This window comes from Pyxicephalus adspersus, chromosome 6, assembly GCF_032062135.1.
Source record: "Pyxicephalus adspersus chromosome 6, UCB_Pads_2.0, whole genome shotgun sequence".
Classification (NCBI taxonomy): domain Eukaryota; kingdom Metazoa; phylum Chordata; class Amphibia; order Anura; family Pyxicephalidae; genus Pyxicephalus; species Pyxicephalus adspersus.
This window is the reverse complement of record NC_092863.1, coordinates 13,439,402-13,459,511: the sequence shown is the minus strand read 5'-3', so window position 1 is coordinate 13,459,511 and position 20,110 is coordinate 13,439,402. Positions and strand designations below refer to the sequence as shown.

The 20,110-nt window shown below is 38.3% G+C and overlaps 1 protein-coding gene across 1 annotated transcript; it reads right to left on the bottom strand.

The window, feature by feature from the left end:
• Positions 1-339: 339 nt before the first annotated feature.
• Positions 340-19,364, bottom strand: PSMD11 (proteasome 26S subunit, non-ATPase 11). The gene is made up of 14 exons (XM_072414628.1): positions 19,213-19,364; positions 16,461-16,562; positions 11,135-11,259; positions 10,297-10,368; positions 9,231-9,288; positions 7,609-7,803; positions 6,964-7,108; positions 6,128-6,188; positions 5,460-5,522; positions 5,246-5,371; positions 4,711-4,746; positions 3,225-3,276; positions 1,974-2,116; positions 340-1,029 (listed from the first exon to the last, which is right to left on the bottom strand). The coding sequence occupies exons 1-13, from the start codon at positions 19,301-19,303 to the stop codon at positions 1,974-1,976; spliced, it is 1,269 nt and encodes a 422-aa protein (XP_072270729.1). The 5' UTR covers positions 19,304-19,364; the 3' UTR covers positions 340-1,029.
• Between the last annotated feature and the right edge of the window lie 746 nt (positions 19,365-20,110).

Genomic DNA, 20,110 nt, shown 5'->3' with positions numbered 1-20,110 from the left:
CTAAAAAGGGCTGTCTTATTTGATGGCCCTGCCTTATCATCGGGGAAACACGGTACCATCCAGTTTGCAAATTTTTCTTCCAAGTTAAAGCCCGGAAAAATTGTATAGAACAAATGTTTTGGCACACAAGGAAGCGGCAAAACACTGTATTCACTCATTTAAAACACACAAAACTGCACACAAATAAAGGTATTGTGAACAAGCCACAATCACAGCCTAAAGTATGTCATAAACAAGTCTACACATAAGGATCATTTTAATTCTTGCATTGGCCCATTTGGAATGTCATCCCTATAAAATCAGCTAAAGCATGCGGAAAAGACACAAAAGACAAGAAAAAAAAGAAAAAAAAAGGATCTTTATTGGAACACATCTGAACATCAGATATACTCTGGTCAGCTGGGTGGAATTTGTGCACCTCTTGTGGGACACTGAAACCCAAAAGGAACATGATCAGAGCCGGGGGGCACATCTTATTGAAGTGGTAACAGGAGCAGCGACAAAAACTTTTAAATCCCTGCAAGCAGAAAACCCGTTTATTTATCAGAAGTGAAGGCTCCCTGATGAAGCTGAACCATGAGCCCCAACAAGCTTCCTTCCGGGCTCCTGAAAGCCGGTGTATGTTACAACGGACAAGAGCGGTAGAGTGCTATGTATGCGTGCTCCTGGGGGCCCTGGCTAAGCTCTAGCAGACCCTCCCAGCATCCCCACTCCTGATAAATACACAGAAAAATACCTATAAAACAAGCAAAATGTTCTACCCCAACCCCATGACTTGGGATGGCTGAGAGTGGACAAAGTAAGTAAATGTCTCAAACCAGAACCTGGAAGGGGCCCAAGTGCTAATATGAGTTACCCATCAGTATAACTTTAAAATCTTCTGGTGACAACAAAAGATGGGCAAAAAGAAAAAGAAAAAAAATGTATTCCCTTGGGTGCCCCCTGCCCGTTTTCCACCATCCCACATGAGGAAGAGAGGTGTCCACTGCTCCTGTTCTGCTTCTTCAAGAGCCGACGCTTTCAGATGGCCTGTAAAATGGAAACAGTACAAGTTTTATAAAGGTACAATGCTACTGATCTTTATGGAAGCTTTCATCATATTACTTTTGTCTGCACTGCAAATGCATGAGGCCACAGAGAACACTGGAGAGCTACTGACTCCCTTTATTAATTCTTACCAGCTACTCGCCTGGCTATGTGTACCTATCTCAGCAATACATACACAGCTATATCACTGAACAACTTTCTCATGATCCTTACATGAAGGACACACATTACACAACAAAGAGAAATACAGTGAGCACATCCTGTTTTGCTTGAAAAGCAGAAGTGGCAGCAGCCTTCAAAGAGAGTTTGACATGCTAGACATAACTATTAGTATGTGACACTTCTACCAATATATGACAGCATTGTTGTGAAATGTCCTGCTGCTGCTACTTCCTTCAACCCAAAATACAAGAACCCACTGGATCTCTCTATTCCCCCAAGTAAAAATATAACAAACAAACGATAAACTGCAGCATAGAGCATGGCACTATTGCATTTTGCATTTATTAAGGACTTCAGCAGTATAATTCATTAAAGGATCACCACCACACAACTGGTCAATAGTCGATGGATAGGAAAGGTGGGGACTGCATTTACTCTCATGTTTAAGAAGAGCCATGATCACCTTGTTTAATAATTTATGATTAGTATATTGAAAGTCCACGGGAACTTCTGAGAATGCAGATTGTTTTTTTTGTGCAATGAGATGGAGATAAGTGTTTATAAATGATTAGCAGCAAATTCCAGAAAATGAGAACCTGCACAATACATTTTCAGATCTGAACCCACACCTTTTTAATTTCCACCAGAGTTTTTATAGTAGTCTAGTTTATGAAAGCAATTAGGGTTGCCTACAATGTGAACTTGGGCTACATAATCTGAAGACAGTCAGTTTGCAAATACAAGTCCCCCTATACATTGCTTACCTATGTAAGTTTCTTGGCCTTGTTGTACAGAGAGTCCACCACTTTGCTCATGTTTTGAATAGTTTCCAGAGCAGCTTCATATGTCTTATCTACAGGAGGCTCATCAAAAATTATCAAGACTCCCTCTCCTTGGTCTAAGATTCCTGGAAAGCAGACAGAGATTATTCAAGCAATGTCATCTTATTTTCACAGTATATACATGACATATGTATCTGCAATGTTTTCATCACACCAATTTAAAGTTATTGATAAAGACCCTGCTTATTAGTTTTAGTTTTTAACAAAAGAAAAATGCACCTTAAAGAGCATCTTAACATGGAACTTCTGATGTTATTTGATTTTTAGTAAAAGTAGCGAAGGGTACATTTTTATTTTCCATTTTAACCCACTCCTGATACCACAGACCACTCAAAAAATGTCAAAAACAGGAACACCATGAAAGGGAATGAAGGACAGACCCAACAGGTCCTCCCACTAAAGACAACTACAAGGGCAGAGAATAAGTGAACAATATGTATAAATGGAAACTTTTTATGTTTGATAACTGAACAGATCTGATCTGGAGGAAATGCTTAAAGGACACAAGCCTTGTATTCATACAACATTCATTTTGCCTGGATTTTATCTTTAACTACAAAGTTATATAACTTTGGTTCTAGTAAAGTAAAAAAACAGGTAAGAATGAAAGTTGAAAAAAGTTTAGGGCTCCACCTGTTTGATGAAAACCAAAATATATTCATATAAAACTCATATCTGTACACATAAAACTGAAAAAAAAGTGTTCGTTTGGACAACAATAAAGGAAAATATGTACAGAACAAACAAATTGCTCAAAAAATCTTCACCATGTCCCTTTAACAGGCACCAGATCGTTGAGCTGTAGAAATGCTGTGAAGAGTCTGGCCCTAACTTTCACACTGCCTGTAGTCAAAACAGACAGTGTTCCCATTATTGTATAAAAGCAAAATGACAATTTGGAATCATCTAAGCTCTTTATATAACAAGTATTTAAATGGCCTCCAGGGAGCTCCCATCTTCTTGATCCCTTATCGCTAGAACGCAGGCCGCTTTCTGAGCTTCTGTTAATCCCCCTGCAATGTTTTGCTAATAAAGTCAGCCCAGATGGCTGTGAATGTCTTGTTTAGCCAAAACGTATCAACATAATAAACCCTTCCCCTCCATGCAAGATTTGCTGTTTGGAAAGTTGCTGTGAAAAGATTTTGCCAATGTAACCCAATTTTGGTGACTTACCATGAAATTTCTTGTCTAGGATCATCTGGGAAAGCTTGCGTTCTACCTCAGGCTGTTTAGGGAAAAGGAAAAAAAAAGTCAATATAAGGTAAAAGGCAAATGTCAAACTCTATTAAAGCACTTGTTTTCTCCAAAACATTACTACTGTGGCCCTTAAGTAGGAATTCAAAGTCCTATTGAAAGCTAGATTCTGATGGGGTTGGATTGTGTATTTTACTGTGCCATGTCCCATACAATAAATATACTAGACATACATTTCTGGTAAGAGGTTAAAGGACTTTCCGGGAACAAAATGACACTCGTTGTAACTCACTAGAATCATATTAAATTAAAAAAATTTGGGCACAATGCTACCAACAAAATTCCACCTTTAACCATATCAACATTTTCCCTTCTTACTTTTTGATTTCCAACACGTTTCGCAGACTATATATTATTGGAATGGGAATAGTATGGCATTTAATCAATGTATTCGCATTAAAACTTTAAAAACATACATATTGGTAAGCCCTGGGTGAAAACAGGCTGGGCATTTGAAACGGTTTCTTTAGAGCCAAAATGTTATAGACTTTGAATTTATGGGTGGTGCCTGTATTCATGCGCTCAAAGGGTGGGTTTTTTGGGGGGCATGGTGCTTTGTGAGGGACTAGTAACCCCAATAGACGAGAAGAAAAGTGAAGTAACTTTTTTGCATTAAGAACAACTTGCATGCAAAAGCAAAATTAATAAAATGCACTTAATGAAAGGATTATGTTTATGTGTGACGACTAATAGACCAGAGCTTGAGACTTGAGAATCCTTGAGATAGCTGTGTGCAAGTCCTGGGAGTTTCCAGCATGTTACTACGGTAATGGAAATATGTTTTGGGGGTTCAGTACTCTTTGTCAAGCGGGATGAGATCTATACTGGGTCACTTTGCATAACAGGAGAATTGTGGAGCAGAGATCTAAAGAGAAGGCATACCATGGACTCCAACAAATATGAAAATAAGATTTTTAGTCATGCCAATATAAGGTCACCAAAAACTGGAAGCTGAATTGGTGATATGCATGGATGGCTCAGTGGCCAGTGCTGACTCCGGAAAACATTATTGGCAAACAAGCAATTATTTATACCAGATAAGAAACTGAATCTTGCCTAATAAAAAAAATCCTAAAAATAATTGACTTTTTTGACGTTCTTTTTGGTTTCTTTTCAAGTCTTTTACATTGGTTGCTTTAAGCGTCAGGGAATATGTTCATCATTATTTCACCTCCTTTGTAGAGCGTGTAACCACCTAAATTCTAGTAGTGTAATAATGTAATCTTTGTTCACACTAGCAGTAGAAAACCAAGGCATCTACTACTTCCTAGCGCTTACTGGCAAGCACTAGGCACCTGGGAGCAGTTACAAGAAGTAAATGCTAGTCAAATGCTTTTGCAAATGCCAATACAACAAAAGCACATCCATTGCCTTTTTTAGAAGCTGTCTGATGACTATACCTCACCTTTGGCAGTTTGATGAGACTGGATATGTGATCAATCTGCAAGAAAACAAAACAAAATTGTATATAGTATTTAATATAATAATAAAGAAACCTACCTGTTTTTTTTTTTTTGCTTTACATCTATCTTTAAATCTATGCAGTGTTAAAAAATATATATATATATCTATATATATCTATATCTATATATCTATATATCTATATATATATATATATGGATTCTGTTTTCAAGAATGGGCCCTGTAAGCTTAGAGTTTACCTGTAGGGGGGAAAGCATTTGCTAGATTGCAGACACTACTTCTTTAAGCTTACAAGTGTTTTTTACCTAAATATTAGTAGGTTACATCTTCAGTAGATGCATGTATTTTCTCAGTTTATGACCAAAGCTATTTAGACATTTAGTATAAGCCAAAAAGATGAAATGTTTCTATATTCTATATCTATAGAGATATTTTGTTTTCCAACAGGACAATGTTTCCTCATACTATTCATCCAATTAGGGCAAAACTTCCCCTGCCACATGTCCCTAATGTCTTACCTGTACTCTGGAGAAAGGTTCAATGACCCGGATAAGGTTCTGTTCCAACAAATTGTCATACAGTTTGTCCAGGTGAGTGCTAATGATGGGGTCATCCCGTAACTCTGCCTTGTAATCTGTCAGTGCCTATAAAATAAAATGAACAGATGGGGCATTTTTGTATTTATTTGCCATCATCTTGCCTCCAAACATAAGTCATTCAAGTGCTTCTTACCTTCTCAAAATTGGCAAGGGAGCGGTTCTTGCTGGCCTGGGCTACACATTTTAGTGCTTCTGTCTGAAAGGCAAAGACATAACATTTTATAAGTATCATATCTAAATCACATTTAATATCTAAAGTAGTAATAAAATGGATAAAATCAAATTATTTGGGTTTTATGGTTTATGGTCAGACAAAACAAGGGGCAAGACAAGGCAAGACAAAAGGCAAGACAAAAGCCAACAAACTGCAATAAAGCAATTGGAGAAAACAGAGTCTATGTATAGACTTGTCCTGCTTAACTTCCAGATATGGTATGTTTCCTTAATTCATTATGCTGCATTTTCTGCTTTTGAAGTTGAATCTATTCTAAAAAGCAGTTTGCATTGAGATAACTGCTCGGTGGTAAGATAATAATCCATACCATACCACAAAGTACTTCAGGCATACAAACAAAAGCAATAAATAATGCAGAGATTTGTACACAGATGTTCAAAATACATATAGTTCTACTATTGCCAGTTGCTATATGCAAAAATCACTTTGACAAAAACTTTTCTAGCATCGTAGATTTCTGTAAGCAAAATCCAAATGACATCTTTGTTTCAAACATGTCTAGAGCTGCTTTAAGACCATACTGTTTTTTTATTTGACCATTGTAATAAAATCCAGCCATTGCTTACCTGCCGCCCTGCATAACGAAGGGCCAATTTTCCGCTCACCAAGGCCTGAACATCTTCTGGTCTGTTGGGAAAAGCAATGATGTAAAACCCACAGAAATATTCTTAACTGAATTTGTTTTTTTTTTTTTTTACAGAACACCAACATCTTGATGGGCCCTGATAGAAATCACAATTCAAACTCCATTTTTCTTTCAGAAAATCAGCTAATTACAGAAAATCTAGCTCATTACATCAGATCCTGGTGCTCAGTAACATACAGGATCTGGGCTTAGATGCCATAACAAAACAAAACACACAAAAAAAAATACACACACATCACTATAATAAATGTTTGCTGGTAGTGGAGGGACAAGATCTTTAACTCAGTAAGCTATGACTATTTTTATGGTAAATAATGACCTTTTTTAAGCAGTAAGAAAAAAACAGTCATAAGGCTGACATCAATGACTATTATAGCAATAAACACATGCTTTACAGCTTAGTGAATATGGCCTAAACTTCATAGCATAGGTTTTGTAACTCCAAATGAGAAGGTACAAAGATAGTTTATGGACAGCTTTATGGTTTCAAATCTGTACAAACTTTCTACATTTGACACATTTACACTGATAATCAGGAGAGTCTAAGCAATGGGAAAAAAATGGCTGAAATCAATTCAGATTTTCCCATTCTGCAATTGATGACAAACTACCAGGCCTCCCCCCAATAAGGAGACTGCAGAAACATACAATTATTGCAGGGTACAACGAAGTTGAAAACCTTACACGGTACAAAAGTCAATAAAGTAACTGGTCTGTGCCACAAACATGATATGAAGAAAGGTAAGGGATACATACGTGTTGAGCATTATCTTGCACAGCAGCATGTATTTCAGTGCTGTTATAGCTCTAGGACTGTCAATAGAATCATAGCCCTCAAAAGCCTCATAGAAATAGGAGTAAGCTGTTTTCCAATCCTTCTCTTCTGCTGCATGAATTATACCTTAAGAAAAAAAAAAAAAAAAAAAAAATAATGTACAATGCATTGGACATATTTTCTATATTGCACATTTTCAGAAACATATTGCTTGAAATCCAGGGCGTTGGATTTACTGTCTCTGTGATGTCAGTCTTACCAATCTCTTCACCTGCTGGACCAAAGAACACCTTCTTCTCTCCTCAATACATTAGGCTGACATTTTTACCTGGGATTTTAGTACAGCAGAGGAAGAGAAGAATGCTTAATACTGGATGTTAGGTGCACATAGGACCCCTGACTGATCAACAGCATTTTTCTGTACTTACATGCAGAAACAAACATGCCTCGCTGTTTTAACCTTTAAAAAATTCTGCATGTATAGCAGAGGTTACTTTAAAAAAGCATATGCATTAAACATCCCAAAAAATTCCATGATTCTTATGACACTTTCCTAATGGTTTCTAAGGCTCAAACCATACTTGTTACCTTTATCCTCAGTGACAAACCTTGAGAAAGATACTAACCTGACTGCATGTCCAGGGCAGCTTGCAGCTTAGGTGGGCAATAGATGGCATTGGCCGTAGTACGCGCAGACGTTAGCGCTGCTCTGGCTTTAGGTAGGTTACTAAGGGCATGGTAGGTCTTGCTCTCCAAGAGCTGAACTTCCACCAAAAGTGCTTTGTCGTCCATTTTTTTCAGCTCTTTTAAGAGCTGTGATCCTGTGAGGTAAAAAAAAAAATATTTAGTACATGTTTGAGTTGCAAAAATGTTGAAACAAAAATGCTATTTATTTATTATATAAAAAGAAATACAATAAATTTTAATTTCATTTTACATTTGGTGGAAAGAAATCAAATCTCAGTTTACAAACCTGACCTACTCTAAAGATAAGTTGTCCCTTTTCATGCAACAGCTCCAGTTTTCAACCCTATTCCACCCTATGCCCCAATATTAGGATTTCTGTTTATTTGCCCTGGTTGAGTCAATTAGTACAGGCTAAGGTTTAAAGTTAAAATAGGCTGCTATATGTAGAAGTTCATGATAGAGGCACTGTAGGTCTCTTTGGCCAAGAAAAAGATTTATCTTCTGACACTCTTTTCCACCATTCAGGGCTACACTTTAACAGTACAGAAGCCAGTACACAGCCAGGGACTGAACAATCATACGGGAGGCCAGACAAGGCAGCATTCATAATTCTCTCCTAACAGGTGTATTTCAACCATTTTGGCATTGGCTAAAAATCAGAAGTATAAATTTTTGGGGTGGTGGAAATATCAATAGATTTAAATAAATGCTCTTCCATAGGGCACTTTGCCAACCCCGGATAGTAATTAAAATAGATTATTATTATTGTGATCTATTTTAATAATGTATACATAAATTGCTTATGGGCATGTCAACATGTTACAAATGTTCTGTGTACTGTAATTTATGTATATACCCACTTGTGTTTATAATATACTCAGACTGTATTCAGTACATGCCTATGTAATGCAAATGTACCCATGAGGAAGCCTTAATCGGCCGAAACGGGTTGGGTACCACGGGTCTCGCGTATGCGATTCTTTACCGTTTACTGTACACTCCAAGCTTATGATGCTTTGTACCTTGTATGTTGAGATGGTTGAAGTCCAGTGCATTACAGTCTATTTATGATTACAAATGGCTCAACAAGACCAATTATTTACTTGTAAAATTTGTATTGTGTATGAGAAATATATCATTGATACAATACAATAATATATTTTGCCTAAAAATCCTCTCTTTCCTTGCTGTTTTTCCTTATCTAATAGCTAAAAATTAACTTGCTTTTAAGGAGATGTTTTGGGTTTCTAAAACATATGCCAAAAAATTCAGTTGCTCTATGGCAGAGCAGCTTGATTTTAAAGACACTGAATGCTAAAAACATGGTTATGTCTTTAGCTTGTTGCTTATAAATTGTGGTAGTTATTCCACTAAACAGGAAAACAACTCTTTATTAAACACAGATTTGTAAAAACAAGGGAATCCCTTTTCAATTGCTCATAATGTGCGTTAAAATTCTATACTCATAAAAGCAAGATACCTACTCAATGTTAGGGATGCGATGTTAACCGATGCTCAAGATACAGTATAAAGGCAAACTGCCATCTGCTGGATTACATACCTAACTGCAAAGCCTCTTGGTAGCGCTTAGTGTCGAAATACAGGGAAACAAGTCGAGCCTAAAAAAAAAAGCAGATAATTACGATTAATATTATGAAGATATTTATACAGCACCAACATGCAGTGCTGTACAAAAGGTGCCGCAGGTGACAAATCTGCATAATTGACAAGTACAATTAGCTCTCATATCTGTACACTTTACATATATATATATACATGGGCCAATTAATTTGGCAATAACTTTTTCATTACATCTATAACTATTATCCCAACATAGGCTCCCATATTATATGCTATACAACCCATTTCTCCTAACATACACCTCCCTGTCAGCTGGAAATACAAGTGACCCTAATTTCATCAGAAATTATTTTGGGACATCAATATTGCAATATACAAAATTGCTTAAACTAAACAAACTTTTTTGCTTTTGTTGCTTTTTTTTGAAGACATAAACTTGCTTTTCCCTTTGTGCTTTGTTGAAATTTATCACCAACTGGGGTTGGCACTTTTATAAAGCCTTGAAAGGAGGAAACCTCTCAATAATATATACCTGATATAATAATTTCCTAAAATAACAAAGTTATAGCTGTATGATACAGGATTTCTAAATAAAAGTTCATGTAAATCATTTTCAATATATTTAACATTATCTTATTGTACACATTCAATTTAAGCAAATACTTACTTAAATACTTAAGCTAAAAACGCTAAGTAGCTGCTCAAAAATTAGCAGCAGCAATGTCGATCAGCTGCAGATGCTCCCTTAATAAACAGCCGAAAAGCCACTCAACGGAGTGTGCAGGACAGGCTGACATAAATTGCATTGACAGAAAGTTTCTTAGCATTATCAGCCTGAAGCAGAAAGTTTGAGGATTTAAGTAGAAAAAACTTTACAACAGATTCACTAAAAAAATTATACAATAAAACATATTTCAAAACAAACATGAAAAGAATTTAGAAGGAGGTCAAAGTTAATTGGATTTATTGGTAGAAGTTTGAAAATCCTAATTTATGTTAAAAATCTGTCATTTATTGAACTTCCAAGACATCATTGGAACACTTGCCTCCAGTGCTTGGCGTAGAAAGGTCCTCTTCTCGGCCTTGGCCCATTCAATGCATTCCAAGCACAGCTCCACCTGGAAGAGAATACTACTGGTTACAAACGTACTCTTCATAGTTCACCATTTGAAGCCCGCTACTTTGCATTTTGGAGGTATGGAACCTGGTGCTAGGTGAACCCACAACACCCTCTGACCCATATTCTCAACCTCCACTAACTAAAGCCACAACTCAAATTATAAACTAAGTCAAAGTTTTTTAAGTTATATAAAAGAGTAGGGTTGGTAAACTATGACAGGTTTTAGCTGCATAAAGGATTTGGGTTTAGGATATATTTTCATACCTAAAATGACAAAAGTAACCCAGTGCGGTGTTCTAAAGTAAAATAAAATATACCTAAAACAACAAGGTGTTAGCGGTTACCTTGATTACCAAGAAAAAAACGTAATCTGTCCTTCCCTGATTTAGTTTCACTGTGGTTAGACCTTGCAATGACACTGTGGCCAGTGATGGCACTCACTGGAAAAAAGAATGGTGGAGTTTGGCTATCCAACAAGTCAAAGAAAGTTGGGTTCTTAGTAACAAAGTGCCCAAAGCACCCTCTCCTGAAGGCAAAATAAAGAATTGATGAAAACATACAATATGAAGCAGAAAAGGGCTTTTATGGCCTGTCCTCACTGTGTTATTTCTTAGAACATTTTACAAAACCAGGACCTCATGCTTAAGTTAACCAATGACCAGTATTATCACAGCTTTTCATTTATCTGCACTGTAGTAAATATCTACTGCAGATTCCCATACTAATACAATACATTACACATTTATCAGAGACTTCACACTCACCTCTTGTCCCGTGGCAGCTTCCATATCTAAGAAGAGGTCGAGGAGGGACCTAACCAGTCTGGCCGCTTTGGCCTTACTGATAGAGTTGAGGAAGGGACGCACATACTTCAGGAGTCCACCAAGTTCTGTGAAAGGAAAATAGTAAAATCAGATGAATGCTGCAAAGAAAAAAAAAAAAACAAGAGAGGAGCTGGACAACAGGGAGGACAATGTTAACAAGTAAGGACAACCAACAAACTAATAATAGATTATTTTTGTTTCCAGTTTTGGAAAAAGAGAATAAAGAAAACAAACTTCTTATTGGAGAAATTCACTGTGCGTTCAGGTATCCCCAGGACTGAAAGGGATTGGAAATCTATAATATTGATCCATCACTAGAAAATGAACAAAGAGGAAATCTTCTAAATGGGGAACCTTTTTATGATACCTGGTTTAGAATCAATTACTGCCATGGACTTAAAGGATTCTCCACTACTACTGTCAGATTCACTGCTTTATAAAAAGACCCCATTATGTTTGACCCTATTTTTGCTTTCTAATGCTTACTTTGGACTGGAGGTAAGTTTTAAATTTGGGGGTTTACTTTTTTTAGGGTTCAGTTTTACTTTTATGGTAAGTGTTGAAATATACATAAAGCTTATCTATTTTTTTGTATTTCTCCTTACTTTTAATGACAGTGGTCACCAGGATAAATAAAAGGGGGTGAATCACCCCAGATAGACCGCAATAAAATATAACAGAAGGTCTAACAGTTACCTTATTTACCGTTAAATAATTGCCTTTACAAACACTTCAAGGTTAGGTAAGGTTAGGCTAATTTTGGAGTTTTGTTTTGGGAGTGTGTATCTACATCAATAGCAATTGAGCTCTCTGCAGATACCCCAGCAATACTTTAATAGGTCTAGTAATTTCATGGGTCGTATGCCTCCAAACAGGCATATTTGGGCATTCCCACGGTGGCTCAGTGGTTAGCACTTCGGCCTTTGCAGTGCTGGGTCTTGGCCAGGACACTATCTGCATGGAGTTTGCAGGTTCTCTCCATGTGGGTTTCCACTGGGTTCTCCGGTTTCCATTCCAAAAACATGCAGTTAGGTTATTTGGCTTCCCCCCAAATAGAACTTAGATTGTATTTAAGATTAATTTACATAAAGACAATTAACATATGACTATGGTAGGGACATTAGATTGTGAGCCCTATTGAGGGACAGTTAGTGACATGACTATAGACTATAGCTGCGTAGTATGACGGCGCTATATAAATACTGTGCAATATTAATATTAATCCCCTTGATCCCTTGACTTTCAGTATAGATAATTCATAAAACCCTCATTATGAACTATTTGATATAAAGGCCAAGCTAAAACTACCCAATCTCTTATAACCAGGATTAATGTGTGTATTTTATATCACAAAGTACTTTGTGATATAAATGTGATATAATATTTTTAGTTAGGTCAGAACATTGTTTATAAACACATGGCAATATAGAAAGTCACTTTGAAAACAATTCCGTATAAAAGGAGTAGCCATGTTTTGTTCAATAGGACTTCCTGGATTGGTGTAGTGATCCCTCCTCTCCATCACTATAATGGAAAATCTCTCCTTTGACAGTGACTAATAGACTAAAAATACATACCAAAATGCTGTGTCATAAAAGGCCGCAAACCAGAAACTGATATGCACAACAGACAAACTAGGAGACTGCAAGACGCCAGCTATGACAACTTCGGTTTGACCCTAAAAAAACACACCAAATTTCCTGTGGAAATTGATATGTTAGGTGTCACGGCTGCCAAGTTTTAAAGAACCATTCATATATTTAACATACGGTAGGTGTTACGGGGTGTGCTCCCATTTATTTCTAATTACCAAATACACATGACTCTCAGCACCATGCAAACAAAAAGACACCCAATTTGCTTGGAAGAGCACTGGAAAACAATGCAAGTGCATGTCAAAATAAACGGGCATGTGAAACGTAAGACTATACACCCAGTAATGAACGAGGCAGCGTAGATGGGCGCAGAGTTGTAGGCTCCAGCGCTGTCATCCAGATCCCAACTTCACCTTCTCATAGATCACTGGCTTTAAACATACATAGAGGATGGGAATTCACACTTTTTCTGTCTGCATACTTCTTCCTGCTTTTTCATTCTCTAGGTAGCAAAGGCACAACCTGCATCTCCTAAAGTTTATACCCAGGCATTAACCACATTTACAATATCTGGGTCATGTCTTAGCATTACATTTCTTTTACCTTGCAGGTAGCTTTTTTTATTACCTGTGACACCAAGGCTTATAAAATGATTGCAGGGGCAGCTTCTGGGAGGTTTTTACTGATGGAGGTGAAACCCCAGAACACAGAGAAAGAAAGGTTCTTTGAAGTCAAGGCAGCAGCTCTGTTTTGCTTGGACAGAAATAATGTATGCCAATGGGACAAAGAAGGGTGAGAGATTGCTGGAGGTGATCAATCATCTACAACAACAAGGAAAAGTAAACTATCCCCCTGCACGGTGTTAGGAAGAATAGTGTAGGGGTAAATATAACAATCCAGCAAGCTCCACTTTGCACTCTGTATTACAGGGTGACCATTAGCAGCAGATCAGCAAGTGGAGAACATTATAGATTGGGGAGGAAATTGCTATAATTTTATGCAACCAGTATAAGGTTAACACATTTGTTTACATTTGAACCAAGGATACATCAGAGAAGTAAGTGACTATGTAATTACATAGGAGGGAGGAAAACAGGTTCAGGGCTGCATACAAAATCAACAATCAGGAAGCGAGCATATATCTGGGAAACAAGGCATTACATACACAAAGTAGCTATATGTACATAATCATGCTTCCAGGGAGAACCTAGGAAAAACTGTAACTTAAAAAAAAGTTATCTAGGGTTCAGGTACACTATAAACACACCAATGTCATTTTAAACGTGTTGGGTATGCTACATTCCAGGCATAGATCTAGTGATAATAGCTGCCGCTGTGTTTATATCGGCTTTCCTGCCCCAAAATATCTAGTTATGTATGCAGCACCAAGGCAAACGAATGCCAATGTGGTGCCGTCAACTGGTGAGTCTAAAAAGGTTTTATTGTTAGCCAACTACAATGCATGATTTCATTTTTTGTATTGTCTGCTGTGAGTAGTATTCGTATACTAATAATATACCAACTAAAACCCTTACACGTTTTTAAGGCTCTAAAAATATTAAAAATATGTCCATGTATTATGCGTTTCTGGGGCCAAGTTATATGTTATATCTGTAATAACTGATAAATTATGTCCCATACACCCCTGAATGGGTGATTTTTAGGATGGTGGAGAGTACAGGTTTTCGTTTTTACAGGGAGCAAAACGGTTAGCTCTAATACTTGCATTAGTAATCAAGAAAACTATACTCAATTGGTGATTGGAAGCTAATCCCCAAACACTGCGTATTTTTCTAGCTAAATTGCAAGAATTATTTAGGATGGAATGGGTTGAAACTTCCATGCATAAAGAATCAAAAACACAGTTTTTCTTTGAAACCTGGGAAAGCTTTATTGCCACACTTAACACACCTACAAAAATAAAGTTATACAATTGTTTCCGCCACAGCACCTGGTTTTTGGGTAGAGAAATGGGAAAATAACCGTCCTATAGATATCGAGTAAGCCCTGTTCTGTGGGTCTATGGTGTATGATGTTAAATGTTTAGAATTTATTTGTGTATTGTTACCAATGTACTGTTAATTGTTATTTAAAGTGTTTCTGTACAGCAACCGTTATTCCAATTTGTACCACTGTTAAACCTCAATAAAAAATATATTAAAAAAAAGTAGGCAAACTGGGTCTATGAGAGTTATAAAGAAGTAAACTGACCTCTAGGCATGAAAGGCCTGTGGTCACAAAAGGGTTTTTAGTAAACCTATAACCTGCTGTGAAAGCATGCTGCAAGTTTTATTTAGAAGTTGATTAAAGATCAAACATTTTTTTTTTTCCAACACGGTTGATCGCTCTTCACACCATGTGATCGGTGTTAAGGCATAGGTCAACTGGTCTTTGCCATAGGTTCCAAATGACAAATGCAAGGGAGCTGCTCAGACACAACCAAGCTCTTACTCCTTTTGCATAAAGGGCCCCTGAAGTTCTACATTGGGGACACTTCAAACACTTGGGTCATTTCTGGAATCAACACTCAATTGAAGAATGTTCTTTGTTTTTTTTGAAGCCTGCTAGCTACAGATCCTGCCAATACATTTCCCTAGTTTAGAGAACAGTGTGAAGGGGTTTTAACTACCTGTCAACCTGGTATTGCTATTCTGCAACAGTTTAAAAACAACTTATAATAACTGATCTTTCTTTGGTCTCCATGGGAGGATTTCACTTCACTTCCTCTCTATTTCACAGGTGAGAACAGAAAATTAAGTGAAATATTCTGACCGGGACACAGGTAGTACTAAAAATAAACTGCCAATTACAGTAATTTAAAAAGGTTGACTAAACTGTGTTTTGTCAATTGAGATTTCTGGTGTCATGCAGAACAGAATGAGAATATAAACCCCCTTCTCATTCTGTTCTGCATGACACCAGAAATAGGGAGGCAGACAGAAAAACTGACAGAAACTGAACTTAAAACCTGACAATAGGTCTAACTTAGCAAAGTGGAAATAACAAAAATGAGTGACAAGAAGAGAAAGAACCAGTGGTCCATCCTTTCAGGATCCGTGTTTGCCCCAGGCATGTTTATATTTACTTACATACTCCACAGCTGGAGGTCTGTTCCAAGTGCTAACTACTCTTTTGGTATGTTAATACTTTATAAGGTTAGTTTTCATATTACCTATCTCTATTTCATGAGTCATGTAAGCTTGTTCTAAATCTTAGCTTCATATTGTAGATACTGCCCTCCAGAAGCTTCCTCACATGCTTGCTGTATCTAAACATTTCAGCCATGTCTTTTCTTTTACTTGTTCTTTTGTCTTGTTTTTTCCCTATTTCTGCTTTTATGCTGGCTTATCAACATCTGTAAGCATGAGATCTCCAGAACTACTAACAGTAATGTCCCTTGGCATATCCTTCAGGGAACCCTACTATATCTACAGCTCAAAGAACATTAGTGTGGTGGCCAGTAGGAAGAGTACGTCCAACATTGCTGGCCAGTGGTAAGAATGTCACCCTTACAGATAGCCAGAAAGATCACTGGTGTCAGTAAAACTGACTTGAGATGCACAAACTGCTCATTGGTTGGGAAACACTGCTCTATAGCATAGCAGGCTGTCTAGCATAAATATAAAAGTTTAAAATGTTAACAGGCTGCTCTAAACATGATCTGTACTCACCTGCTGCCTGTCCGGTCTTGGCTAGAAGCCCACCCAGCTCTAAAATGCTTTGCTCCTTGACGCGTACCGCCTCCTCATCGCTTTCCTGGATATCTCGCTTGACTGCAAAGAAAACAAAGCGTTCAGATGCAGCTTACCAATACATAATACTAAACATATGTGATGAAAGAAGTAACAAAGCTTTAAAGTAATTTTCACTAAATCACAATTCTCTAGAACCCAATGTTTCCAAGTACCCCCTGCTGTGGTTTTCAAGCTGTCCATTCCTAAGCAGAAACCCAAACAGTTTGTTTAAATAGTTTGTAAGTCATAGAAAAACCAGAGAAATTGTTTACACCTAAAGTTTTACTTCTTCCCCTCAGGAGCTCCACCCATAGACATTAGCCATAGCCATGGGATTTCTTGGCCACTTTATATTTTCTTTCTTTTTAATTTTTTTTTCGCTCCCTGTAGCATCAGTTCAGAGCAGTTTTTGCTCTTTAAAGCGTACCTAAACTCAAAATTTTCACTTTACATAAAAGGGTAGACAACCCTTTTATTTAAAATAAAACTTTTGTTTGTTAGTGTTTTTAAGTGCAACACCCTTCCCCCCCCACAATGAATGGGAACGCAGAGGCTTTTCGGGATACTTACTCATGCATCCCGGGAGGCTCTTGGCTTCTCCTTCTGCGCATGCCCGAGCATCTCTGGTATGCGCAGAAGAAGCCCTTTCATAAATAGGAAAAAAAGTTGCTGATCTCACACATGCGCAGTTAGATCGGCAAGTTTTTTCCCAATCTACGTCACCCAATCTTGCGCCTGCGTACAGCGAGATCGGGTGATGAAGGAAGAACGTAAAAAAAAAAAAGAAAGACGAAGATTTAGGCGCCTGGCGCTCCCTCTGCGGGACACCTGGACAACGCAGGACCAGAAAGAATGAACCTCCCGACGGATAGACTGATCTGCGGGATAGAAGGCAAGTGTGATTTTATTGTTTTGGGTTTACTTCCGCTTTAAGTGATCATGTTACTTGTGAGTTGTCCCCAATGACGGTATGCAGTGTTCACCCAGAATTTTTTTTTAAGCTGGGTGGGAAGAAGCTGTATGTGGGTGGCAGGACGTGTTATTAATATTAAACAGGATATATATAGCGCCAACATATTACACAGTGCTGTACATTAAATAGGGGTTGCAAATGACAGATACAGACAGTGATACAGGAAGAGGAGAGGACCCTGCCCTGAAGAGCTTACAATCTAAGAGGTGGGGGAAGTAACACACAATAAGAGGGGAGATATGTGTTGCTGGGAAGTACTGAGGATTTAGGAGACAGAAGAAGACAGGTGGACAAGTTTTAAAGGCTCTTTTAAATGAGCAGAAAGTAGGACCAAGGCGAATAGGACGAGGGAGACCATTCCAGAGAGTCGGGGCCGCTCTAGAAAAGTCCTGGTGCCGTGCGTGTGATGAGGTTATCAGTGAGGAAGTCATTAGTAGGGTAATGGAGAAGCAAGGAGAGAAGTTGGGGGAGTATTTGTCTATCAGGTCAGAGAGGTAAGTGGGACAAGAACTGTGGAGTGATTTGAAGTAAAAGCACAGGAGCTTGAATTTGATTCTAAGGTGAACTGTGACCCAACGTTTCAGTAACCACTCAAAAACAGCCGGGTGGTGCGCCCAGCTAAAAGGAGCTGGGATGAACACTTATATTGTAAATAGAATACGTCTCTTAGGACAATTAAAATACTTTCTTCTATATATCTATATCTAGATAATTATCATTACCACCCAGAAGCACCCTATGGAGTACACACCATACACACCACTCATTAGGAGGCGGTGTATCTGCTCAGAATCTACAACGACTGATATGTAAGGAAAAGATCATTAGCAAAATACATCATCTCCTGAAAATCCGAGATAGATTGTAAGCTCTTCTGGCCAGGATCCTCTCCTCCTGTGTCAGTGTCTGTATTGTCTGTCATTTGCAACCCCTATTTAATGTACAACACTATGCAAAATGTTGGAGCCACATAAATCCTGTTTAATAATATTAGATCGGAGCCAGGTAAGTAGTAATATCAGCAGGGTTGGGGAGGTGGAAACAAATATTGGGTACCAGAAAAATGATCCAATTCTGACTCCACAGCCCTGAATTTCAGCAATGTCTGTCTTCATATCCTGTCAATAAAGTTTTCATTATAATATAAAGCCAACAAAAAGACCCTGTCACCAGATTACTCATTTTAACAAAAACTTTCCCATAAGATTATCTATGCACAGCCACAAACCTTGAGTCTGCAGCTAGGTGGCGCCACCTTGGCTGACTCAGAGCTGTCACTCTACTCATAAACATGAAGGTGGAAGTGGCAGAGGAGCTGGGGCAACACAGATAGAAATTAGCCACTCTCATAATAGGAGGGCTGTGCTAGGGAACTGGCTCTTGTTTACCAATTTTACATTAGATTGTTTTGTGTGCTTATCAGTTTTTATGACAGGATGATGACAGGTTCTCTTTAGGCCACACTGTCATTCATACACAAAGCCATTCACAAACACTCCAATATAACCCATGTGACTAATATCAGTAAATCTATCATAAACATACACACACAGCTCATAGCTGGCAAGAAAATCCCCCACCACCGAGCACACAGCTAGAACAATGGCAACCGGTTCCCCCCACCTCAGGTAAAGTGGTACAGCCCGGCTCCCCTTATCCCCCCTTCTATTGTTATCAGAGGACGATTCCCCCGCCCTGCCGGTACGGCGCTCTCACCGATAGACTGTAGGATGTCTATACTCGCCGATTTGTCGGTCCCCAGCATTTCCTGAGCTCTCTGGAACTCGACCACAGCTGCAGCCGCCATCTTGCCCTATGCCTGCACCCTGACACAGCTCTTCCGGGCCGGAAGCAGCGGCACCGGAAGTTCAGCCTCCCTCAGTCAGTGCGAGCCTCTTCCGGGGGAAGTGTAGCAAAGGATTCTGGGAATTGTATTACAGTACCTTGACTTACAGTACTACAGTTACTTCAGTAGTTTGAGGTAAATTTTCTGCTGTAAAAGCTGTTTATCTGTCAGTGTAAATAGGACAATATAAACACTAAAAAAATTATTAGTATAAGACTAACATTTTTTGGGGAATGCAAAAGAAGAATAGCTATGGTGGTCCCTATTATTAGTAGCGCTGACATATTATGCAGTGCTGTACAAAGCCCCTATAGGAACCCCCTTGTGGATAATGGGGCCCTTGTGCAGTGGCACACTTTGCACCTCCCTATGTCCACCCATGAAGAGTCACATTTTTATACCAATTAATATTACGCAGTATTTTTATAGCGCCGTCATATTACGCAGTGCTTTACAAAATACATAGTCATGTCCCTATCCAGAATTCACTTACACCAAACCGACTTGGGGCCCCCGTAGAAACACCTTGTGGCTAAGGGGGTTATAGGGGGGTGGTGCACACTTTGCACTTCCTTGTATGGTAACATTTTTATACCAATTAGTATAACACAGTATTTATATAGCGCCGACATACTACGCAGCGCTGTACAAAGTACATAGTCATGTAAGGTCCCTATGCAGAATTCACTTACACAAACCGACCTGGGGCCCCCATAGGAATACCTTGTGGCTAAGGGGGTTATAGGGGCCTGGTTCACACTTTGCACT